Genomic DNA, 20,153 nt, shown 5'->3' on the forward strand with positions numbered 1-20,153 from the left:
ACAAGGAATTCTCTAGGCAGAAGGCAAGAGAACTAAAGCATGTATTTACACTCCACAGTAACAGGCCCACAAACCAGTGTCCCCATTTTGATATTTTGATCAAAAGCTTCCAGGCCCAATAAGTCCGCCTCACAAGGGTAACCAGGAGGCCACAGAGAAGCCAGATAGTATAAGGCAAAATCGTATACATGCTTCTCCTCTATGGTAAGAAGATTACCCACTGGCCTCCAGTCCTTGCTCAGCACTCCTCACTCCGCACATGGGTCAGCTCTGCTACCGGCAGCTCAGCTTCGGCTGTAGGTGTCTCTGGCTCCAACCGGAAAAGGAAAAGGGGTCTTCAAGCTGTCCTCTCCCCTCTTATAGAGTTTTCTATATCCTCAAGCACCGCCTGAATGATCAGAGCCGATTGGTTCTTGACTTGGCCCCTCCCCCTAGTGTAGACCAGGTTAACTCCCAATAGGGCGTGGCTCTGGAGTTAACATCTCCCCTCAGCCAGCCCCATGACTCATCACACAGGAAGTTCTCCACTTCCCCGGAAGAGAAGCAGCAGCAACCAGCAGGCTCAATGAGGTAAGCTGAGTCACTCAAGGAAAACAAATACCACTCTGGCCACAACATTAGACAAAGTACCTTCTCAAGTCAGGCACTACTTAAAAAGGAGGATGAGGTAACGTGAATTCCAAACTCCCAACAGCTGCCAGTAGCTCAGTTCCAGTTAGGTTCTGGATTTAAGGTTTGCTGTAGCCAGATTCGTTGGCTTTTAATATTGCAACCACATCTTTAACTGAGTGGTAGATCACATTCTTCACCTGTAGCTTATCTTCATGGCTAGTGTGTGTCTGAGACAGACAGCAAAATTCCTGAGTGAGCCAGAAGCAGTGTTTGATACACTCTGGAGAAACAAAATCTTTGGCCACTTTTATGCAGCTGTATAAGTTATGAACCTGATGTGGGGCACCTGCTGGGATGAAGACCACATCCTCCAGAAACTGCACGATGGCCCAGCCCTGAACTCTGTACTCTTGGTGAAGACACTTTCTGAGTGGGCGGTCCAAATACCAGCTTTGGTCATGAATAGGGTCATAATCAGCAGGGTTTTCTTGACCTTGTTCTTCTGAGACCTTCTTAAGGAAGGATCAGATCTTCTCTGTGTCTTTAGAAGCAAAAATGTGCCAAAGAGCTCCTGGTTTCTCCTTTCCTTCAATAAACCGCTTTATTGTAAGTTCATCACAGTCTCCATCTTGGATAGTTTTAAGTACTTCATCTTCCTGATCAAGCTGTCCGGTAGGGATGCCCACATAGACCATTACATTAGATGCATCAGATATATCTAAATGAAGATTTGTTCTTCCATACTTCCTATCTTCTGGTGTGATTAACCCATAAGCATTATACATCTTGGGACCCAGATCTGGACGAACAGAGTAATTTGGTAACCTGGAAGCCAAATTCAGTTTGCCATCTCTCTTGGTATACTCGGGCAATGGGATGTTTGTCATCAAATCTTCAAACTGAGGAGGCATCATATCTCTGAAATCTTCTCCTGGAGGCCAGTCCATCAGTTTTAGTACCATTGGTTTGTCATCATTTTTCAGGCGACTCAGGATATCTTCAAATCCATCCCAGAAATCTCCTACAGTGGCTCCTGTAATGATCTCATTAGTTCTTCAGTTGACTAGATCCACTTCCTGCTCTCCAAACTCCTTGCAGAAGGAGTCAGATTTCCACAGCTCTGTGTTCAGTCTGTGATGCACTCCAGACACCACTACGGGTTGTCCCTGCTTCCAACACTCCCTGAAGACATTCCAGTTATTCTCATGGTTAGGATCCAGTAGACACAGCAAGCGGTTGTCACACAGCCAGTAGTGAGGAGTATCAAATCCCAAAATGCTGGGCTTAATAACCAATCCCTGAAGGTTTCTTAGGGATGTCACTTGAAGTCTTATTTTGAACCAATGAAGCAAAGATGTCATCCAAGATTTTTGGTGTGTTCTTGAGGCCACTTTCAGTCTTCTCTCCAGAAGAGTTCAGCAGATTCCAGAGAAAACCAGAGCTGTTGTTGCTGACAGGTGTTAATATTGTGCTGTTAAAGGTGTGTAGAACAGTAGGAAGTTTAGTCAAGGTGGGCAAAGACTGGAGAGGTCTGTTTTCATTTTTTAAAGTTGGCATTGTGCTTGGTTTCTCCTTATTTTCTTTGTTAACATTTCCACTGGTTAAGTCAGCTAGTCAGTTTAAAGGCGAAGAACTAACTGGACAGAGAGGCTTGGTGCCACAGCTTGGCTTTGCAGCAGGGTCACAGCTCTCATTTGCTGGGTCTAACACACAGTTATTTCACTGGAGAGCTGTTCCTAGATTAAGCTTTTCTCCAGCTAAAGAATTCTGTCTTGTGTCCTCCTTCGGGGCTGGCTTTGAGAGGAGCTTGATTTGCTGATTTGAACAAGGGCAGTTCGCCCTTTATTTATTCCTCACTTTGCTCTTACAGAGTGAACGATATCTCCCACATCATACAGAGCTTTCCCAGGAATGATCTGTGTGGGCGTAAGGTTTTCCGGTTTGTGGATTTGACTCTTCACACACTTAAGCCAGGAGAACGTCTTGTATGCACTACCTTGCTGGACATTTTTTTTCTTCATCCTGAAGCAGTCTACACACACCCCACACCCACAGCAAGGGCATACGCAGCTCAAGTTAAAGATTGTAGTGTCACACACATCACACATTTCTCAAACGCCTCGAACGGCACGCTTCCAAGCAACTTGTCTGTGTGGTTCAATGGTTGACCTCGCCTCCTTTTAGGATATCACCATTTGACAGAAGTGGTCTCCAATGTTGGTGAGGATATATCTTGCAGTATCCAAATCAGTACCCGCCACATTTTTGGCCAAAGGCAACCACAGGCCAATGGCTTGCATATCATACTTGTTTGGGGTCAAGAAACCTTCTACTCACAACACACCATGTTTACTAAATTGTAACCTCCTGAAGTGAAAGAATCTGCAAAAGACAGGGGAGTCCTTGTCCTTTCGGTAGCTATCCAGATGGCACTCATGGCACTTGGACAGATTTGCAGTAATAGCTGCACAGGCACCATTCTGTACAAAGGCCTCACCACTCTGCAGCAGTTTCTTGACCTTGGCTGGGTTCATCAACATCGATTTCTGAGAGGTGACACTCTGGACTTTGCTGCCACTTCCTGCATGCCAGCTGTCATTTTCATGCCTCACACTGGGGGCAGTCTCTTTCAAAGTCCCCCAGAAGGAAGGGCACACAAAGGAAGAGTTTTCAGGATTCTTGCCCTCAGCACTATTAGGCAGGCTGTTCAGAGGTGCTTGGGCTGCAGGCTTGTTGGCTGGGGCAGCACAAACATCTGATGTGGAAGGTTTACAATCCACGTGCTTCTGTAATTCAGAAGTCTCTGTCTCCTCCAATCCTTCCTGGGAAGGCTCCTGTGGCTGCTGGGTGAGTGGCGGTAAGTCCTTCCACAGGAACATCCATGGGAGATTTGACTAAGGATTCAACTGTGTTTTTCTTTTCACTTTCATTATAATTTTGTGTACTGAGCAAAGGAAGTTGGTCCAGAATCTTCAATTGAGTATAGTTCCCTTTGGGTTCACTCAGGTTTTTAAGTCCCCTGTTTCAGCTGTAGTGGGCTGCTGACAAAGTGCCTCCAGATCTGAGCTCTATCTTGGTATCTCTGTCTTTATGTTTAGACAGGAAGAAAATCCTTTGGGTAAACTCTGTGCATGATCTCCTTGAGGAGATTTAGCTCTGACATCTGGTGGAGAATTAGCTGCTTCAGGAGTGCTTTGCCTGAGGTTCTTACTAGCTGGAGTTGTGGCAGTGCATGCAGGGAGCACCTCCCGAAGGCCTGTTGTGGGAACAGGTCGCACAGGACCCGGACTGGAAGATGCCTCAGAGCAAGATCTTGGCTGCTTTGACACAAGACGACCTTTGTTCTCAGTGGGCTTTCGTTTTACTGCGCTCACTCTTTTAGCTTTTCCACAATTCCCAAGACTGTCATGTACAACTTCAAAATGAATCAGTGCTGGATCAACAATTTTTAGAGCTGGAATCTCTTCACAATGCACTTCGAGTGTTTTTGAGGTTGGATTGCCATTTACAATAGTTGCTGAAAACCACTGGGTAGATGGATCCAAAATATAAATTTTTACTTCTGAACCAACTAAGTTTTTGTTACCTTGTAATAAATGGCTTTCATCTAAATGTTTCACAATCAAGGCTTGAAATTCTTTACTGATATTCTGATGATCCATCAGAGAAAGTCAAAGACCATTTACATCCTGCATAGGTTTCAGAAGTTTTTTAGAAATGAATACTCTGCTGTCTTCTCCAAGAAAACAAATAGAAGTAATGGATCCCAAACCAGCCTTGTCCAATAGTATAGTATTGCAGGCCACTGCACAATCCCGGCAGACTTCTGCTCAGCCAAAACCAGGTTATGTTCTACTAAAAATGCCTTCCTTTGAAGACTACATACTTCGATCCATCTTCTCTTCTTCCATGATTCTCCATCAAATTCCACACATACCTTCAGATTCTTCTTGGTCACATCGATGTGGGACATGGCCTGGATGGTGCCCGATACCCAGGGCCACTCGTCCACGAGCTCTACCTCGAAGCTGTGGCCACTGCCCTCGCACTGCTTGGAGGCCGACACGCTCAGGAATCGCTTCCCGACCAGCACTGGCCAACTTTCTCCAACTGTGACCACCAGGTCTGCAGTGAGCGGGCACGTGTGGGGGGCAGGCTCCACGTGGGCTCAGCCGCCGCCACCCTTTAAAGGATACCAGAAAAACTAGGGGAGCTGGTTATCAAAGAAGATGATAATGACTGGAAGATATATAGAAAAATTGGTAATATTCACAAACAAATGACTTAATGGATTGATGTTTGTAATCCTTTACTTCATTCAAGGTCCAACTTAAATGATTGTTTGTGCATTGAGTGATCCCTGATACTCACCCTCTTTCCCAAGATAAAAAATTATTCTGCCTCAAATTCTCCTAGAAAACTTTTTCTGAATTTCTCTTTTGTTCTGATCTCATTTTACTTGTCTAAATGCCTATTTGTGTACATCTAATATTCATCCATACTATAATTGAGACAATGTTTCTTTTTTTTTGTACCTACAGCTGTGCCTTTTACTTACTTTTAGCACAGGACATAGAATGAACCCAATCACTACCAGTTTATAGAGAACTGTGACCACCAAAACACTATAGGTTCAATCACAGGGTCCCTAGACAGAAAGTTTTTGGAATTACAATGTAATAATGGGAAGTAAAGACTTTCTATTTGGGCTAGAAGCATAAAAGCTAGATGCTTTTTCCATGTCCTTGCACCTGGGTCCAGAAGTCTCAGAGCTCTTTGCTTAAGGACTTGGCTACAATTCCTCAATCCCCAGAGAGCTCTGGTAAAGAGAATGCTCTTGAGGATTTAAGGAAGGAGAGCAACTTCAGTATAAATATTGCGTTCTTAAGGCTGGACAGACATAGAACTGAGTTGGATGCTGGGCTACAGAATCTGAGACTTGGCTATAGCCAAGGCTGGTGAGTTGACTCTTATCAAGGGTATGAATCAACTATAGGATCCTGGAGAGGGAGGCTGCTAGGTGGAACATGGATCTTTGGGTGAAACAATGCTGCTGATCTCTTGACCCCAAGATTTTCTCCCCAAAAAGGAAAGGAGAACTTCATGGGATATTGAGAATCTAAAAGCTTCTTTGGCCTGAAATAACCATTGACCCTTCTCCTCACTCCTTTTGAAGCATAAAGGGATGAAGCATCAAGTAGCAATGGTTTGGGGAGGGGAGAGTCAAGCATGACCAGGGATAGATATTTCTGTAGCTCTCAAATTCTTTCACATTACAATTATTTAAATATAATAACACCTCACCTTTTTACAGATATGCAAAGCATGCTCTTATAGCAACTTTGTAAAATAGGTAATTTATTATTATTATACCCATTTTTAATATGAGGAAACTGATACAAGAAAATGTTAAGTGATCTAATATCATACAAAGAGTGCCAGTGTTGTAGCAGCGTGGGGTGAATGTTGGTTATAATGTATTGGGGATTAGGTGGTGGATTATATTAAATCCTGAGTTCTTAACCTGCACCTTTTCTCAGAATAATGTCCACTATAACATACATGAAATAGACCCTATGGTAGGAAAAAAAATCCTTACATTTTATATGTGTCTATTCTACTGACCATGAGATTATGTTAATGTCAGAGGACCAAAAGGCAAAAGAGAAGAAACTCATCCTATTTCTGTAAAATGGTTGTAGAGAGGATAATTAGTAAAGTATATTTTTCACTCAACTCTTTGGAACCTCTTCATCTTGCCCCTGGGAAATTCATTTGGAAATTTCATCATCCTGCATAATAGATGCATAAACCCTGCATCAGCTTTGGTACATGTATCTCATCAGTACTTCTGCCTCTTTGATTGTAGCTTGGAGTAATGAGCTCCAAAACCTTCATTTAAGGCGAGGACCCAATCCAACCATCTCTTTATTTCCAAACTGGATATGCTCCTTTGACTTCTCCATCATGGCCCCATGCCCAGATGCCTTCTTCCCTTTCCTCTTGATTTTCAGTTTCCTTTTGTGCATTGTCTTCCCCATTATATTGCAAGATCCCTGAGATCAGGGATTGTCTTTATCTTACTCATATCCCCAGAACTTAGCACAGTGTCTGTCACATAGGAGGCACTTAATAAATTTTTCTTGGTTGACTGTGTCCCTGAAGGACAAAACCTAGAGGAGATTTTTGCACACTGGAAGGGAGAAGAAACATGACAAAGTATGGCATAATTATTTACCACATTTGATCTATGCAAAATTTATTCATAAATATAAGACTATGTGTTGCCAAACTATATAGTTTGTCTCTTGAAGTTCTGAACTGTAAAAAATATGGCAAAAAGTTATGACATAACAAGGTATAGTTGTAAAGACATTTGGATTTGGAATAAGTTCTAGAGCAGATACCAATTTACCTTACTTACTACATGTATGACCTAGGACAAGTCATTACATCTTTCTGGGCTTTAGTTCTTCTGTAAAATGTTGCTACGTGACTTCTAAGGTTCTTTCCAACTCTACTAGCCTATGGCTGTTAGAATTAGAAAGCTGTGAAAGAAATATTCATGGCATTAGTCTAGCTAGTTTTTCTCCCCTTCTCTAAGAATCTCAGAATTTTAGAGTTAAAAGCCAAATAAACAAACATTTACCAATTGCATATGATGTGCTCAGCATTTTGATAAGCACTGAGAACACAAATGCAAAAGCAAGTCAATTTTACCTTAGTAGCTTCTTTTGTATACATCCCTCCCTTTCTCTCCTCTACCACCATCTTGATATAGGCCTTCATCACTGTACACCTGGATTATTGCTATAACCTGCTGATTGATCTGCCTACCAGAAATCTCTGCACACCCCAATCCATCCTCTACTTTGTTGATAATGTGATTGTCTTAAAATGAATATAAGAATATATGTCACTCTTCTTCTTCGCATCAAGCCACTTGATAAACTCCAATCGTTCCATATATGTTTCAGGATTAAATACAAAATCCTCTGTTGGCATTCATAATAACCTCTCCTTCATATTTTTTAAATCTTCTTACACCTTATATCCCCCCATGTACTCTGTGATCCAGTAGCACTGGACTCTTTGTGGTTCCTTGGACAAGATACTTTATCTCCTGACTCCAGGCATTTTCACTGGCTGTTTCTCATATCTGGAATGCTTTTCTTCTTCATCTCCACCTTCTGGCTTTCCAGTCTTCCTTTAAGTGGCAGGTAAATTCCTTCTTCCACAGAAGACTGTCCTGATCTCTTTCAATTCTAGTATTTTCCATATGTTGGTTACCTTTAATTTGTCCTCTCTATAACTTGTTGGTACATAGTTGTTTTAATGTAGTCTCTTCCTTAAGATGGTGAACTCTTTGAGAACAGGCACTATCTTTTGCCTTTCTTTGCATCCTCAGTACTTAGCATAGTGCCTGGGACAGAATAGGTGCTTAATAAATGCTTCTTGACTAACTGGTTTCAGGGAGCTTACATTCTAATGAAAGAAGGCAACATATAGAAGGAAGTTAAAAAGCAGAAGACCCAGGGAAGTAGGGAGAAAGATACATGGATAGGGGCAGGTGGTGAAGTTCAGTGTCAGTAGGGGAGCCAGTAAAGGAGAAAGGGATTTGCAAATGCACCTGGTTGAACTACTCATACAATCATTTATTTATTCATGTATTTGTTTATTCATTTATTTGAGAATTATGAAACTCAGGCACACATAAAACACAGAATTTATCAAAGGTCGTATAGTTAGTTAATGGTAGAACATAAATAGAACCCAGCTCTCCTTATTCTAATTACATCATTCTATTAGCTTAGTGTAAATATTCTCCTCCAGGAGCCAACAGCCAACCAGTTAATACTCTTTTTAATTCACTCTTAAGCTTGTTGAAAGTGACAGTAGAGGATGGGGAGTTGAAGGAATAATCTTCTATCCTTTAGGTTCCCAGGAAAGAATGGAGTTCATAATGTATTCTTTGTTTCTGCTTATTTCCATTACTGGGAAGACAGATGTGTTCATTCAGGACACCTTCCTGGGAGTTAAAGCCTCCTTGTAATGAGTGTAGCCACTGGAAGACCCTGGCAGGATGTCCTTTCTCAATGACACTGTATCCCATCCTTCCTCCCTCTTGCTGCTGGGCATTCCTGGGCTAGAAGCCATGCACATCTGGATTGGCTTCCCTTTCTGTGCTTTGTATCTGGTTGCAGTATTGGGTAATATCACCATCCTGTTTGTGATCAAGACTGAGCAGAGTCTGCACCAGGCCATGTTCTACTTATTGGCTATGTTGTCTGTGGTTGATCTGGGCTTATCTACAGCCACAATACCCAAAATGCTTGGTATCTTCTGGCTCCATTTAAGGGACATAAGCTTTAAGGGCTGTGTTACTCAGATGTTCTTTATCCACATGTTTACAGGAATGGAGACATATATCCTTGTGGCCATGGCTTTTGATCGTTATGTTGCCATTTGCAACCCGCTCCGGTATAGCACCATCCTCACCAATAAAACCATTGGCATCATTGCATGGATGGCAGTAGTAAAAAATTTTGTTTTGGTTGTTCCATTGGTGTTTCTGATTTTTAGGCTTTCTTTTTGTGAACACCAGTATGTCATTCCCCATACTTACTGTGAACACATGGGAATTGCCCGACTGGCCTGTGTTAACATCAGGGTAAATGTGATTTTTGGATTGTTTCTTATTTGTATGATGCTTTTGGATGTGGTTCTAATTGCTGTTTCCTATGTGAAGATTCTTCATGCTGTCTTTAGGCTCCCCTCCCGAGAAGCTCGACTGAAAGCTCTCAACACCTGTGGCTCCCATGTAAGTGTCATCTTAGCCTTCTTCACTCCAGCATTTTTCTCTTTCATGACTCATCGCTTTGGACACAATGTCCCTCATTATATCCACATCCTCCTTGCCAATTTGTATGTGATCATACCACCTGCACTCAATCCTATTATCTATGGAGTCAGGACTAAGCAGATCCGGGAGAGGGTTGTAACAACATTCTTCATATGGAAAGATCAAGGTTAATCAGCTCAGCCCTTTGAGAGCCCTCTTTCACCCTCAAGAGAGAAGAAATGCATGTGTATCTTCTCTAATGAAAGAAATATATTCTTGAAAAGTTAGTCACAAAGTAAATTTATATTAATTAATAATTTCATATAATTCCATAAACCATAAAATGAAATTGAAAATTTGTTTCAACAGAAATTGTACCATTCCCCTCAAATGAATAAAAGTTACATGGGAGAATATAAAAAACTTTTCTCCTATAAATGTGATTTTAAAAATTATGATAGAACATTGATAATGCTCAAGTCCCTAAGTACAAATAATCTAAAATTTAAAATGATACATTTGAAATTAATTTGGAGCTAAGATGGTAGATTAAAGCCTAATTGTATTTAAAATTTCATAAATTATGATATGATGATGATGATGATGATGATGATCTTAAAATCATTACCACCATCACTACCACCACCACCATCATCTCTTTGGAAGGATCCCATGAATCAAGGCCTGACAATGATTTGAATTTATAATACTGTGGTGAAAATATAAAGTATTGTAGTTATTCTCAACCATATGTTTGTGAAGTTCTATTTTTATTTCTGATTGTGAGGAGATTACTTCAGATGCAGGCTCATTCTAATCAATTGGAATATTGAGATATCTTAATTTCTCTGAAAGGTTACAGAAGAGAGAATGTCTGGAGACAGTAACTGTTCCATGTGGAAAAATAAATGGAGAATGAATTTCATAGTAATATAGTCAATGACAGTTATTCACAGTCCTTTGGACTTTGCCTTTAGAATTAGCATTCCAATTATTCACGACCTTTTTGACAGGCTTACTAGAATGGCAAATGAGGGAAATGTTATAGACTTATTATATCAACATTTCAGATAGACATGTAACAAAATTCTTAGATTATTTCTGTTGACAATCAGAGAAATTTGGGATAAGGATAGTACAGCTAAGAGATAAAACGAATAGTTTTGATTACATAAAACTAAAAGGCAATCAATGTTTTTGTAAAAACAAATCCAACACAGCTCTGATAAAAGGAGACAAATCAGAAAAAAATCATTACATCAAATTACTATGATAAAGGTCTCCTTTTTATGCTGTGTAGGAAATTAATTCAAATTTATAAGAACAAGTGTCATTTTCTAATTGAAAAATGATCAAAAATATTAATAGGTAGTTTTCTTTGGAAGAAACCCAAGCTATCAATAGTTTTATCCAAAAAATACCTTAATTTCTGGAGCCAAGATGGTGGAGTGAGGCAGGAACTTTTCTAAACTCTCCCAAATTCCCCTCTAAGCAAACTTGGGATAATTCATCAAAACCAGTTTTGGAGCAGTGAAGCAGTTTTCCAGCCTAGGGCATCTTGAAAGGTCAGCAGAAAAGTTCTGTCTCACTGGGGTGGGAGGGTAGTGTGGTCCAGTGCAGGTGAAGCCTGAGCAAGCCAGTGGCAGGCCACACTCTGGGGAACAGCAGAGAGGCCCTGGGCTGTAGGGCAAGCCAGCAGGTAAGCCTGAATTCCAATTCAAACCACCAATAAATCCTTGCCCCACAGAGCAGGTCAGCAGTGGGGCCCTAAGGCCTGGTTCAAGGAGCAAGGCCCCAAAGCTCAGCATAAGAAACTTGGGACAGTGCTCTCCAATCCAGGAGAAGAGCCCAAAATAAACATTAAGTGAAAAGTCATGAAATAGGCTAGAAAACGAGCAAACAAGACAAAACAAGACAAAAAGAACCTGACCATAGAAAATTACTTTGGTGACAGGGAAAGTCAAGGCATAAACTTAGAAAAGGACAACAATGTCAAAATGGCAGTGTGCAAAACCTTAAAAAAATGGAATTGATGTCAGGTCCAAAAAATAACTCCTGGAAGAACTCAAAAAGAATTTTCATAATCAAATAAGAGAAGTAGAAGAAAAATTGTTAAAAAGAAACGAGAGGAATATAAGAGAATATTGAAAAAAGCGTCAACAGCTTAGTAAAGGAAACACACACAAAAAAAGAAAAAAGGATACTTAAAAATTCACCAAAGGAAACAACTCCTTAAAAGTAGAACTGGCCAAATGGAAAAAGATGTTCAAAAACTAGCTGAAGAAAATAATTCTTTAAAAAGTAAAATTGGCACAGTTTTGGGATAAGAACTCACTACTGATAATAATGGCTGGGAAAACTAGAAAACAATAGGATGCAAACTAGTTATAGACCAACATCTCACACTGAGTACCAAGATAATATCAAAATGGGCACAAAATTTGGACATAAAGGGTGACACCATAAGTAAATTAGAGCAAGGAGTAGTCCATCTGTCAGATATATGGGGGGGGGGAGAATTCATGACCAAACAAGAGATAGAGAGAACTAAAAAATATATAAAATACATAATTTTGATCATACTAAATTAAAAAGATTTTGTAAAACAAAACCAATACAACTAAGGTTAAAAGGAAAGCCGAAAGCTGGAAAACAATCTTGACAGTAATTGTCTCTGATAAGGGCAAATATAAAGAGAACTGAGTCAAATGTATAAGAATACAAGCCATTCCCCAATTGACAAATAGTAAAAGTGTATGAACAGGCAGTTTTCAGATGAAGAAATCAAAGCTATCTATAGGCATATAAAAAGTGCTCCAAATCACTTTCAATTAGGGAAATACAAATTAAAACAACTCTGATACCACCTCACACCTATCAGATTGGCTAATATGACAGAAAAGGGAAATGACAAATGTTGGAGAGGATGTGGAAAAATCTGGACACTGGTGGATTGCTGATTAAGTTATGAACTTATCAAACCATTCTGGAGAGTAATTTGAAATTGACCAAACTGTGCATACCCTTTGATCTGGCAAAGCCACTACTAGGTCTATATCCCAAAGAGATCATAAAAAAGAAAATAAAAGGATCTACCTGTGTAAAAATATTTATAGCAGCCATTTTCATGGTGGTAAAATATTGGAAACTGAGGGGATGCCCATTAATTGGGAAATGGCTGAACAAGCTGTGGTATATAAATGTAATTGAATACTATTGTGCAATAAGAAATGATGAACAGGCAGATTTCAGAAAAAAACTGAAAGACATGTAAGATCTGATGCAAAGTGAAATGAGCAGAATCAGGGAAACACTGTACACAGTATCAGCAACATTGTATGATGATCAACTATGAATGACTCAGCTCTTCTCAGCAATGCAATGATACAAGACAAATACAAAGGACTCACAAAGAAAAATGCGATCCACATCCAAATAAAGAACTGATGGACTCTGAATGGAAATCAAAGCATACTTTTTCATTTACTTTTTTGTTTCTTGTGTTCTCTTTTATCTGTTTCTTCTTTCACAACTGTGACTAATATGGAAATGTTTTGCATGATAACACATGTATAAACTATATCAAACTGCCTACCATTTTCAGAAAAGAGGAGGGGAGGGAGGAAGGGAGGAAAATTTGGAACTCAAAATCTTGTAAAAATGAATGCTAAAAATTTTTCTTGATATGTAACTGAGGAAAATAAAATACTATTTAACTTAAAAATAAAGTACAAAAAAGCAAAAAAGTATATTTGAGCAAGTGGAAGCTAATGACTTCATGAGACATCAAGAAATGATAAAACAAAATCAAAAGAATGAAAAAGTAGAAAAAATGTGAAATTTCTCATTGGAAAAACTGAGCAGAAAAATAGATGGAGGAGAGATAAGTTAAGAATTATTGGACTACCCAAAAGTCATAATAAAAAAAGAGCATGGACATCCTATGTCAAGAAATTATCAAGGAAAACTGCCTTAATATCCTAGGACTGAGAGTAAAATAGAAATTGAAAGAATCTGCCAATAACATCCTGAAAGAGATCTCTAAATTATAACTGTTAGGAATACTATAGACAAATTCCAGAGCTCTCAGGCCAAGGAGAAAATACGGCAAGTACCAAAAAAAATAATTCAAATATTGTGGAGCTGCTGTCAGGATTTAGAGGCTTCTCCATTAAGATCAGAAGGCTTGGAAAATTATATTCTAGAAGGCAAAGGAGGTAGGATTAAAATCAAGAATCATTTACCCTACAAAACTCCTTTAATATTAGAAAAACTATGGATATAATTGATCATATCAATAACAAAGCCAAGCGGAATCATATAATTATCTCAATAGATGCAGAAAAAGCCATTGACAAGATACAGTACCAATTCCTACTAAAACACTAGAGATCATAGGAATCAATGGACATTTCCTTTAAATAATAAGTAGTATCAATCTAAAACCATCAGAAAGCATTATCTGTAATGAAGATAATCTTGAAGCCTTCCAAGTAAGATCAGAGATGAAGAAAGGATGTCTATTACCACCACTCTTATTCAATATTATACTAGAAATCTAGCTACAGCAATGAGAAGGAAAAGAAACTGAAGGGATTAGACTAGGCAATGAGGAAACAAAACTATCATCCTTTGCAGATGATATAATAATATACTTAGAGAATCCTAGAGAATCAACTAAAATACTAGTTGAAATAATTAACAACTTTAGTAAAGTTGCAGGATATGCAGTAAACTCACATAAATCATCAGCATTTTTATGTATTACCAACAGAGTCCAGCAGCAAGAGATAGAGAAATTCCATTAAAAATAACTGTAGACAATACAAAATACTTGGGAGTCTACCTGACCAGACAAATGCAGGAAATATATGAACACAATTATAAAGCACTTTTCACACAATGAAATCAGATCTAAACAAATGGAAAAATATTAATTGCTCATGGGTAGGCTGAGCCAATATAATAAAAAGTAAAATTCTACCTAAATTAATCTACTTATTTAGTGACATACCAATAAATCTACCTAAAAATTAGTTTATAGGGCTAAAATAAATAATAACAAAATTCACCTGGAAGAACAACAGGTCAAGAATATCAAGAAAATAAATGAAAAAAATGTGAAGGAAGATGGCTTAGGAATACAGATCTCAAACTGTATTATAAAATAGTTGTCATCAAAACAATCTAGTACTGTTGCAGAAATAGAGTGGTGGATCAGTGGAATAGATTAGGTACACAATACATTGTAGTAAATGACCATAGTAATTTAGTATTTGTTAAACCTAAAGATCCAAGCTTTGGGGACAAAAACTCACAATTTGACAAAAATGCTTGGAAAATTGGAAAATAATATGGCAGGAGCTGGATAAAGATGAACGTATCACACCATATATTAAGATAAGATCAAAATGGACATATGATTCAGACACAAACAGTGATAACATAAGCAAATTAGGGGAGCAAGAAATTTTACTTGCCAGATCTATGTATGAGGGAAGAATTTAGGACCAAACAAGAGATAGAGATTGTTACAAAATACAAAATGGACAATTTCTATTATAAAAAATTATAAAGTTTTGGCACAAACAAAACCAATGCAACCAAGATTAGGAGGAAAGCAAATTACTGTGGGGAAAATTTACAGCAAATACCTTGTATAAAGTCCTCATTTCTCAAAATATATGGAGAACTGAGTCAAATTTGTAAGAATACAAGTCATTCCCCCGTTGATAAATGGATTTGTTGCTCTTCTCATCAAAATTAGAATTGTGCCCAATCAGACTAAAGTGGCTTCTTTTTCTCCAAGAATAATTACAGGATCACAAGTCTAGAGCCAGAAAGTCCCAAGGAAGGTAATTGACTTGACCAATGGATGATAAACCTCAAAAGTGGAATTTGAACCCAAGTTCTCAGACTGTAGAGCTACTCTTCTTTTCCACTCTACTCTCAAAGGGATCTCATCTACTCAGAGTCAGAGGCAGATTTGGCAAATGGTGGTGATTGCTGATACATTTCCAAGGCACACCCAAGCACCTTTTTGTTTAGATCGTTGTTGTTTAGTCGTTTTTCAGTGGGGTCTGATTCTTTGTAAACCCATTTGCAGTTTTCTTGACAAAGATACTAGAGTGGTTTTCCATTTCCTTCTCCATTTCCTCCATTTTCCATTTCCTTCTTTATAGTTGAGGAAACTGAGGCAAACAGTGTTAAGTGACTCACCCAGGGTCACAAAGATAGTAAGTGTTTAGGCCAGATTTGAACTGTCTTCAGGCCCAGTGCTTTATGTACTGTGCCGCCTAGCTGTCTAGATGACTTTTGCTAATTAATAAAGAGATCTGCTCTCTTCCTGAAAGACATGTCGAAGATGTAGTAAAAAAAAATTCCTGGGCTTGTTAAGGCTGACTTTCACTTCTCACTTCTAATGAATCAAATGAAGACAGATGAGATCTCATGAAAAACTTACCAAGACCAACAGTAGCAGGAACAGTTACACAGTGCAAGAAATTATGAAGTCCTGGCAAGAAAGTGAAGACCTTCAGATCACAAGTGGTTCTAATCAATGTTGCTAAATGAAGGTAGCAGCTTCATAGGAGATAGATAGTTTTCTTTAATGATCAATTGGCTAGGAACATGGTTCTGAAAATCATATTTGGATTTCTATGTCCCACATTAAAATAGACAACCTATAGCCTTTTAATGAATGATAGAGTACAACGAATGAAGATTGGTAAAAATGGATTTGCCTGAGAGAATTTCCTTAAGGAGGTGGTCATAAGAATACAGTCAGATCTTCTCTTAATAACAGAAATGCTATTTACCTCAGTCCTTAACTTTCTCTTATTTTAGAATGTCCTCAGATCCCCACTTTCCTTGGTAATGTCTAAACTGATTGATAATATCTTGTAATAACTGTAATTGCTAGCATTTATACAATGCTTTAATGTTTGCAAAGCCCTTTGCAGACATTATTTCATTTTAACCTCACAAACCACCCTGGGAGGTAGGTACTATTCTTATTCCTATTTTACAGATGAGGAAACCAAGGCAGGAAGTGATTAAGTGACTTGCCCAGGGTTATACAATTGGTAAGTGTGAAGTTGTAGTTAAATTTAAGTCTTCCTGCCTCCGAGTCCAGTTTTTTATTCTTTTCCTCCTTTGGTTTAACCATCACCATCATCAAAACTCACTTTTCTATGATCTTTTTGGATTCATAAACCACTTCCCTCCAAGTAGTCCTACAAGACAATGTAGGACTCAGTGGTAGGATTCAAATGAATTAACAACCGATTCCCCATGGAACCAAACCAAGGCACTGGCCCTGCCTCTGCTAACAACCAGTTTGTGGAACTAAACCTAAAATTAGATACTGGTTCTGCCAAACCAGTGCAAATTGGTTGAATCCCACCACCGGTGTTAGTACATAATTATAAGCATTAGGAAATTGAGACCAAGAGAAGATACATGAAGGAAATTACTATAGAGATAGTGGTAAATGACAAATTTTTGATTGGATCTCTCCTTGCTTAGTCTTTCTTCTATATTATAATACTAAGGCAGAGGTAATAACTTTAAGGAAAAATTAGGTACCAAAGAAGTATGTGATTTCTCAAGCCATCAACAAGCATTTATTAAATTCCTACTATGTACATCCAGCACCGTGCTCAGCAGTGGGAATACAAGGAAAGGAAAAATAAAGATACTCCCTGCCTTCAAGGACATCATGATTTAATGGGAGGAAATCAAGTAAACAACTATGTACAGAAAAGTTTTTGTACAAACAAACCAATGCAACAAATATTAGGAGGGAAGCAGAAAATTGGGAGAAAATCTTTACAACCAGTGTCTCTGATAAATGTCTCATCTCTAAAATATACAGGGAACTGAGCCAAATTTGTAGGAATACAAGTCATTCCTCAATTGAGAAATGGTCAAAGGATATGAACAGGCAGTTTTCAGAGGAAGAAACTAAAGATGTCTATAGGCATATGAAAAAATCCTCTGAATCACTATTGATTAGAGAAATGCAAATCAAAACACCTCTTAGGTACCACAACTCTCCTGTCAGATTGGATAACATGACAAAACAGGAAAACAATAAATGCCAGAGAGGATGTGGGAAAATTGGAACACTGTTACATTGTTGGTGGAGTTGTGAACCAATCCAGTCATTCTGGAGAGCAATGTTGAACTATGCCCAAAGGGCATAAAAAAGTGCATATCCTTTGGCCCAGCAATACCACTTCTCGGGCTGTATCCCAAAGAGATCACACAAGTGGGAAAGGGACCCATGTGTACAAAAATATTTATAGCAGCTCTTTTTGTGGTAGCAAAGAATTGGAAATCAAGGGGATGCCCATCAATTGGAGAATTGCTAAACAAGTTGTGGTATATGAAGGTAATGGAATACTATTGTGCTATAAGAAATGGGGACGATACAGACTTCATAATAACCTGGAAAGACCTACTTGATATTATGCTGAGTGAGCAGAGCAGAATCAGGAGAACATTGTACACAACCACAGATATATTGATTCTGTGATGAGTAACTTCGATAGACTTGGCCCTCAGCAATACAAGGTTCAAAGACAATTCCAAAGGACTCATGATGGAAAGAGCTAGCTACATCCAGAGAAAGAACTGCGGAGTCTGAATGCAAACTGAGGCAAACTTTTTGCTCTCTTTTTTATTTCTCTTCTTTTTTGGTTTTGTTTCTTCTTTCTCATGATTCATTCCACTGGTCATAATTCTTTACAACTTGACTATTGTGTAAATAAGTTTAATGTGAAGGTATATGTAGAAGATATATTGGATTCGATGCCATCTTGGGGGGGAGGGGGAAAGGGAGGGAGGGGAGGAAAATCTGGACCTCAAAAACATGCAGAACTGAGTGTTGTAAACTAAAAATAAAAAACATCTTAATTAAAAAATATAGACAGGATAAATTAGAGATAATCTTGGAGATTTATTAAATTTAAGAAGGACTGGGAAAGGCTTCTTTCAGAAGGTAGGACTTCAAGTGAAAGGACTTGACAACTGATTGGATATAGGGAATGAGAGAAAGGAAGGAGTACAAGAAGAAACTGAGATTGTGAGCCTATATGACTGGAGGCTCATCATGTGCTACATAGTAATAGGGAAATTAGGAAGAGTGGAGGAGGGTGCAAGATAATAAGTTCAATTTTGGACATATTGAGAAAGCTAGGTGGCTCAGTGAAGATCGCTCTACCTTAAGTCAGTATGGTCTGGGTTCAAATTCTGCCTCAAAAATTTACTAGTTATGTGACACATCCTCTGTCTGCCTCATTTTCCTCAGCTGTAAAATGGAAATAATAACAACCTCTGCTGCCCTGGGAGGTTGTGAAGATAAAGTGGGATGATATTTATGAAATGCTGTGCAAATCTTAAGGCATTATATAAATGCTAGCTATGAGATGCCCAATAAGCAGTTGAAGATCTGAGACTAGAGGTGAAGAGATAGCATAAAACAGGAAAAATCAGAGAATTAATTTTTATAGATATGATAAGCTCACCAAGTGAAGTAGTAGAGAAGGAGAAGAGAAGTGGGTCCAGAACATAGCCACAAGGAACACTTTTAGTTACCAGGGGAAAACTAGGCTGAAGATGCATCAGAGGAGATGGAAAAGGTAGGAGGAGAAGCAAGAGAGAGAGTAGTGTCATGAAAACCTAAAAGAGAGTATCAAGAAGAGATTGAAATTTCTTATTTCACAGAGAAAAGAAAAGCGACATTGTTGACTGGGAGATTTAGGAAAGGTTTCATCTTGGAGGTGACAATTGACATGGGATTTAAAGAATGGGTAGTGTTTTAATATAATGAAATGATATCTGTAGGAGATGATTCAAAGCACAGAGAAAAGCATGTAAAAGAGGGTGGTATTTGAAAAAAAAGTGATGAAGGCCTGCCATTCTGAACCCTTACTGAAAATCAGGCCTCAGGAAGAACTGATCTATGGATGAAAGAGGCCTGCATAGCAGAAGGATGTGCCAGGATTACAAGGTCACAAATTCTGAAGGATGGATGTTTCAGGCAGCTCTGATCTGTTTGGACTCCACAGAACATCATGCCCTACCCAGGATAAGGTGATCACCTCAAATCTTTTCATCTAGCAGATTGATTAAATTTTGGATACTCAATAATTTCTCAACTCTCTCATCGTCCTCTCTCCTCTGATTGGAGAGCAAAGAGTAGGGAACACTAACTTCTTCCCAAGGTTTCCTTTATAGAGGGCTAGGATCTGAACTTACCCACTTACTCTACACTTTCCATGAGCAGTTCTGCTTGGTTTAGTCTCCACAGATCATCATGCCTCAGGTTTCCTCTCTCCCCATAATTTCCAGTTTCCATTTGTGTATTGCTTTGGACTATTAATTTTTTAAAGCTTTTATTCTCAACTTAAAAAATAAAACAAGCATTTCTATAACATAGTAGAATAGAAAAAAGATGCTTATACATTGAAACTGCAAATCTCTTATGTATAATTGCTATTCCTTTTAAATATGTAACAAAATTATCACATAACTTTTTTTCTTTCTTTCTTCCCTTCCACATTCCCATCCTATAGATGACTACCGGTAGATACAAATATGTACACACATGTAAAATCATTCTATACATACTTCTATTTATCATTTCTTTCTCTGGATGCAGATAGCATCTTCCTTCCTAGATCCTTTATAATTA

At 38.6% G+C, this 20,153-nt stretch overlaps 1 protein-coding gene and 1 pseudogene across 1 annotated transcript; one reads left to right on the forward strand and one right to left on the reverse strand.

The window, feature by feature from the left end:
- Positions 1–648: 648 nt before the first annotated feature.
- On the reverse strand, positions 649–7,286 carry LOC118836512 (annotated as a pseudogene).
- Positions 7,287–8,695: 1,409 nt separating this feature from the next.
- On the forward strand, positions 8,696–11,752 carry LOC118838429 (olfactory receptor 52E4-like). The gene is made up of 2 exons (XM_036745726.1): positions 8,696–9,607; positions 11,732–11,752. Exons 1-2 carry the CDS (start codon positions 8,696–8,698, stop codon positions 11,750–11,752), a joined length of 933 nt encoding a protein of 310 aa, XP_036601621.1.
- The last annotated feature ends 8,401 nt before the right edge of the window (positions 11,753–20,153 follow it).

The sequence above is a fragment of the Trichosurus vulpecula genome, chromosome 2 (assembly GCF_011100635.1).
Source record: "Trichosurus vulpecula isolate mTriVul1 chromosome 2, mTriVul1.pri, whole genome shotgun sequence".
NCBI classification, from domain to species: Eukaryota; Metazoa; Chordata; class Mammalia; order Diprotodontia; family Phalangeridae; genus Trichosurus; species Trichosurus vulpecula.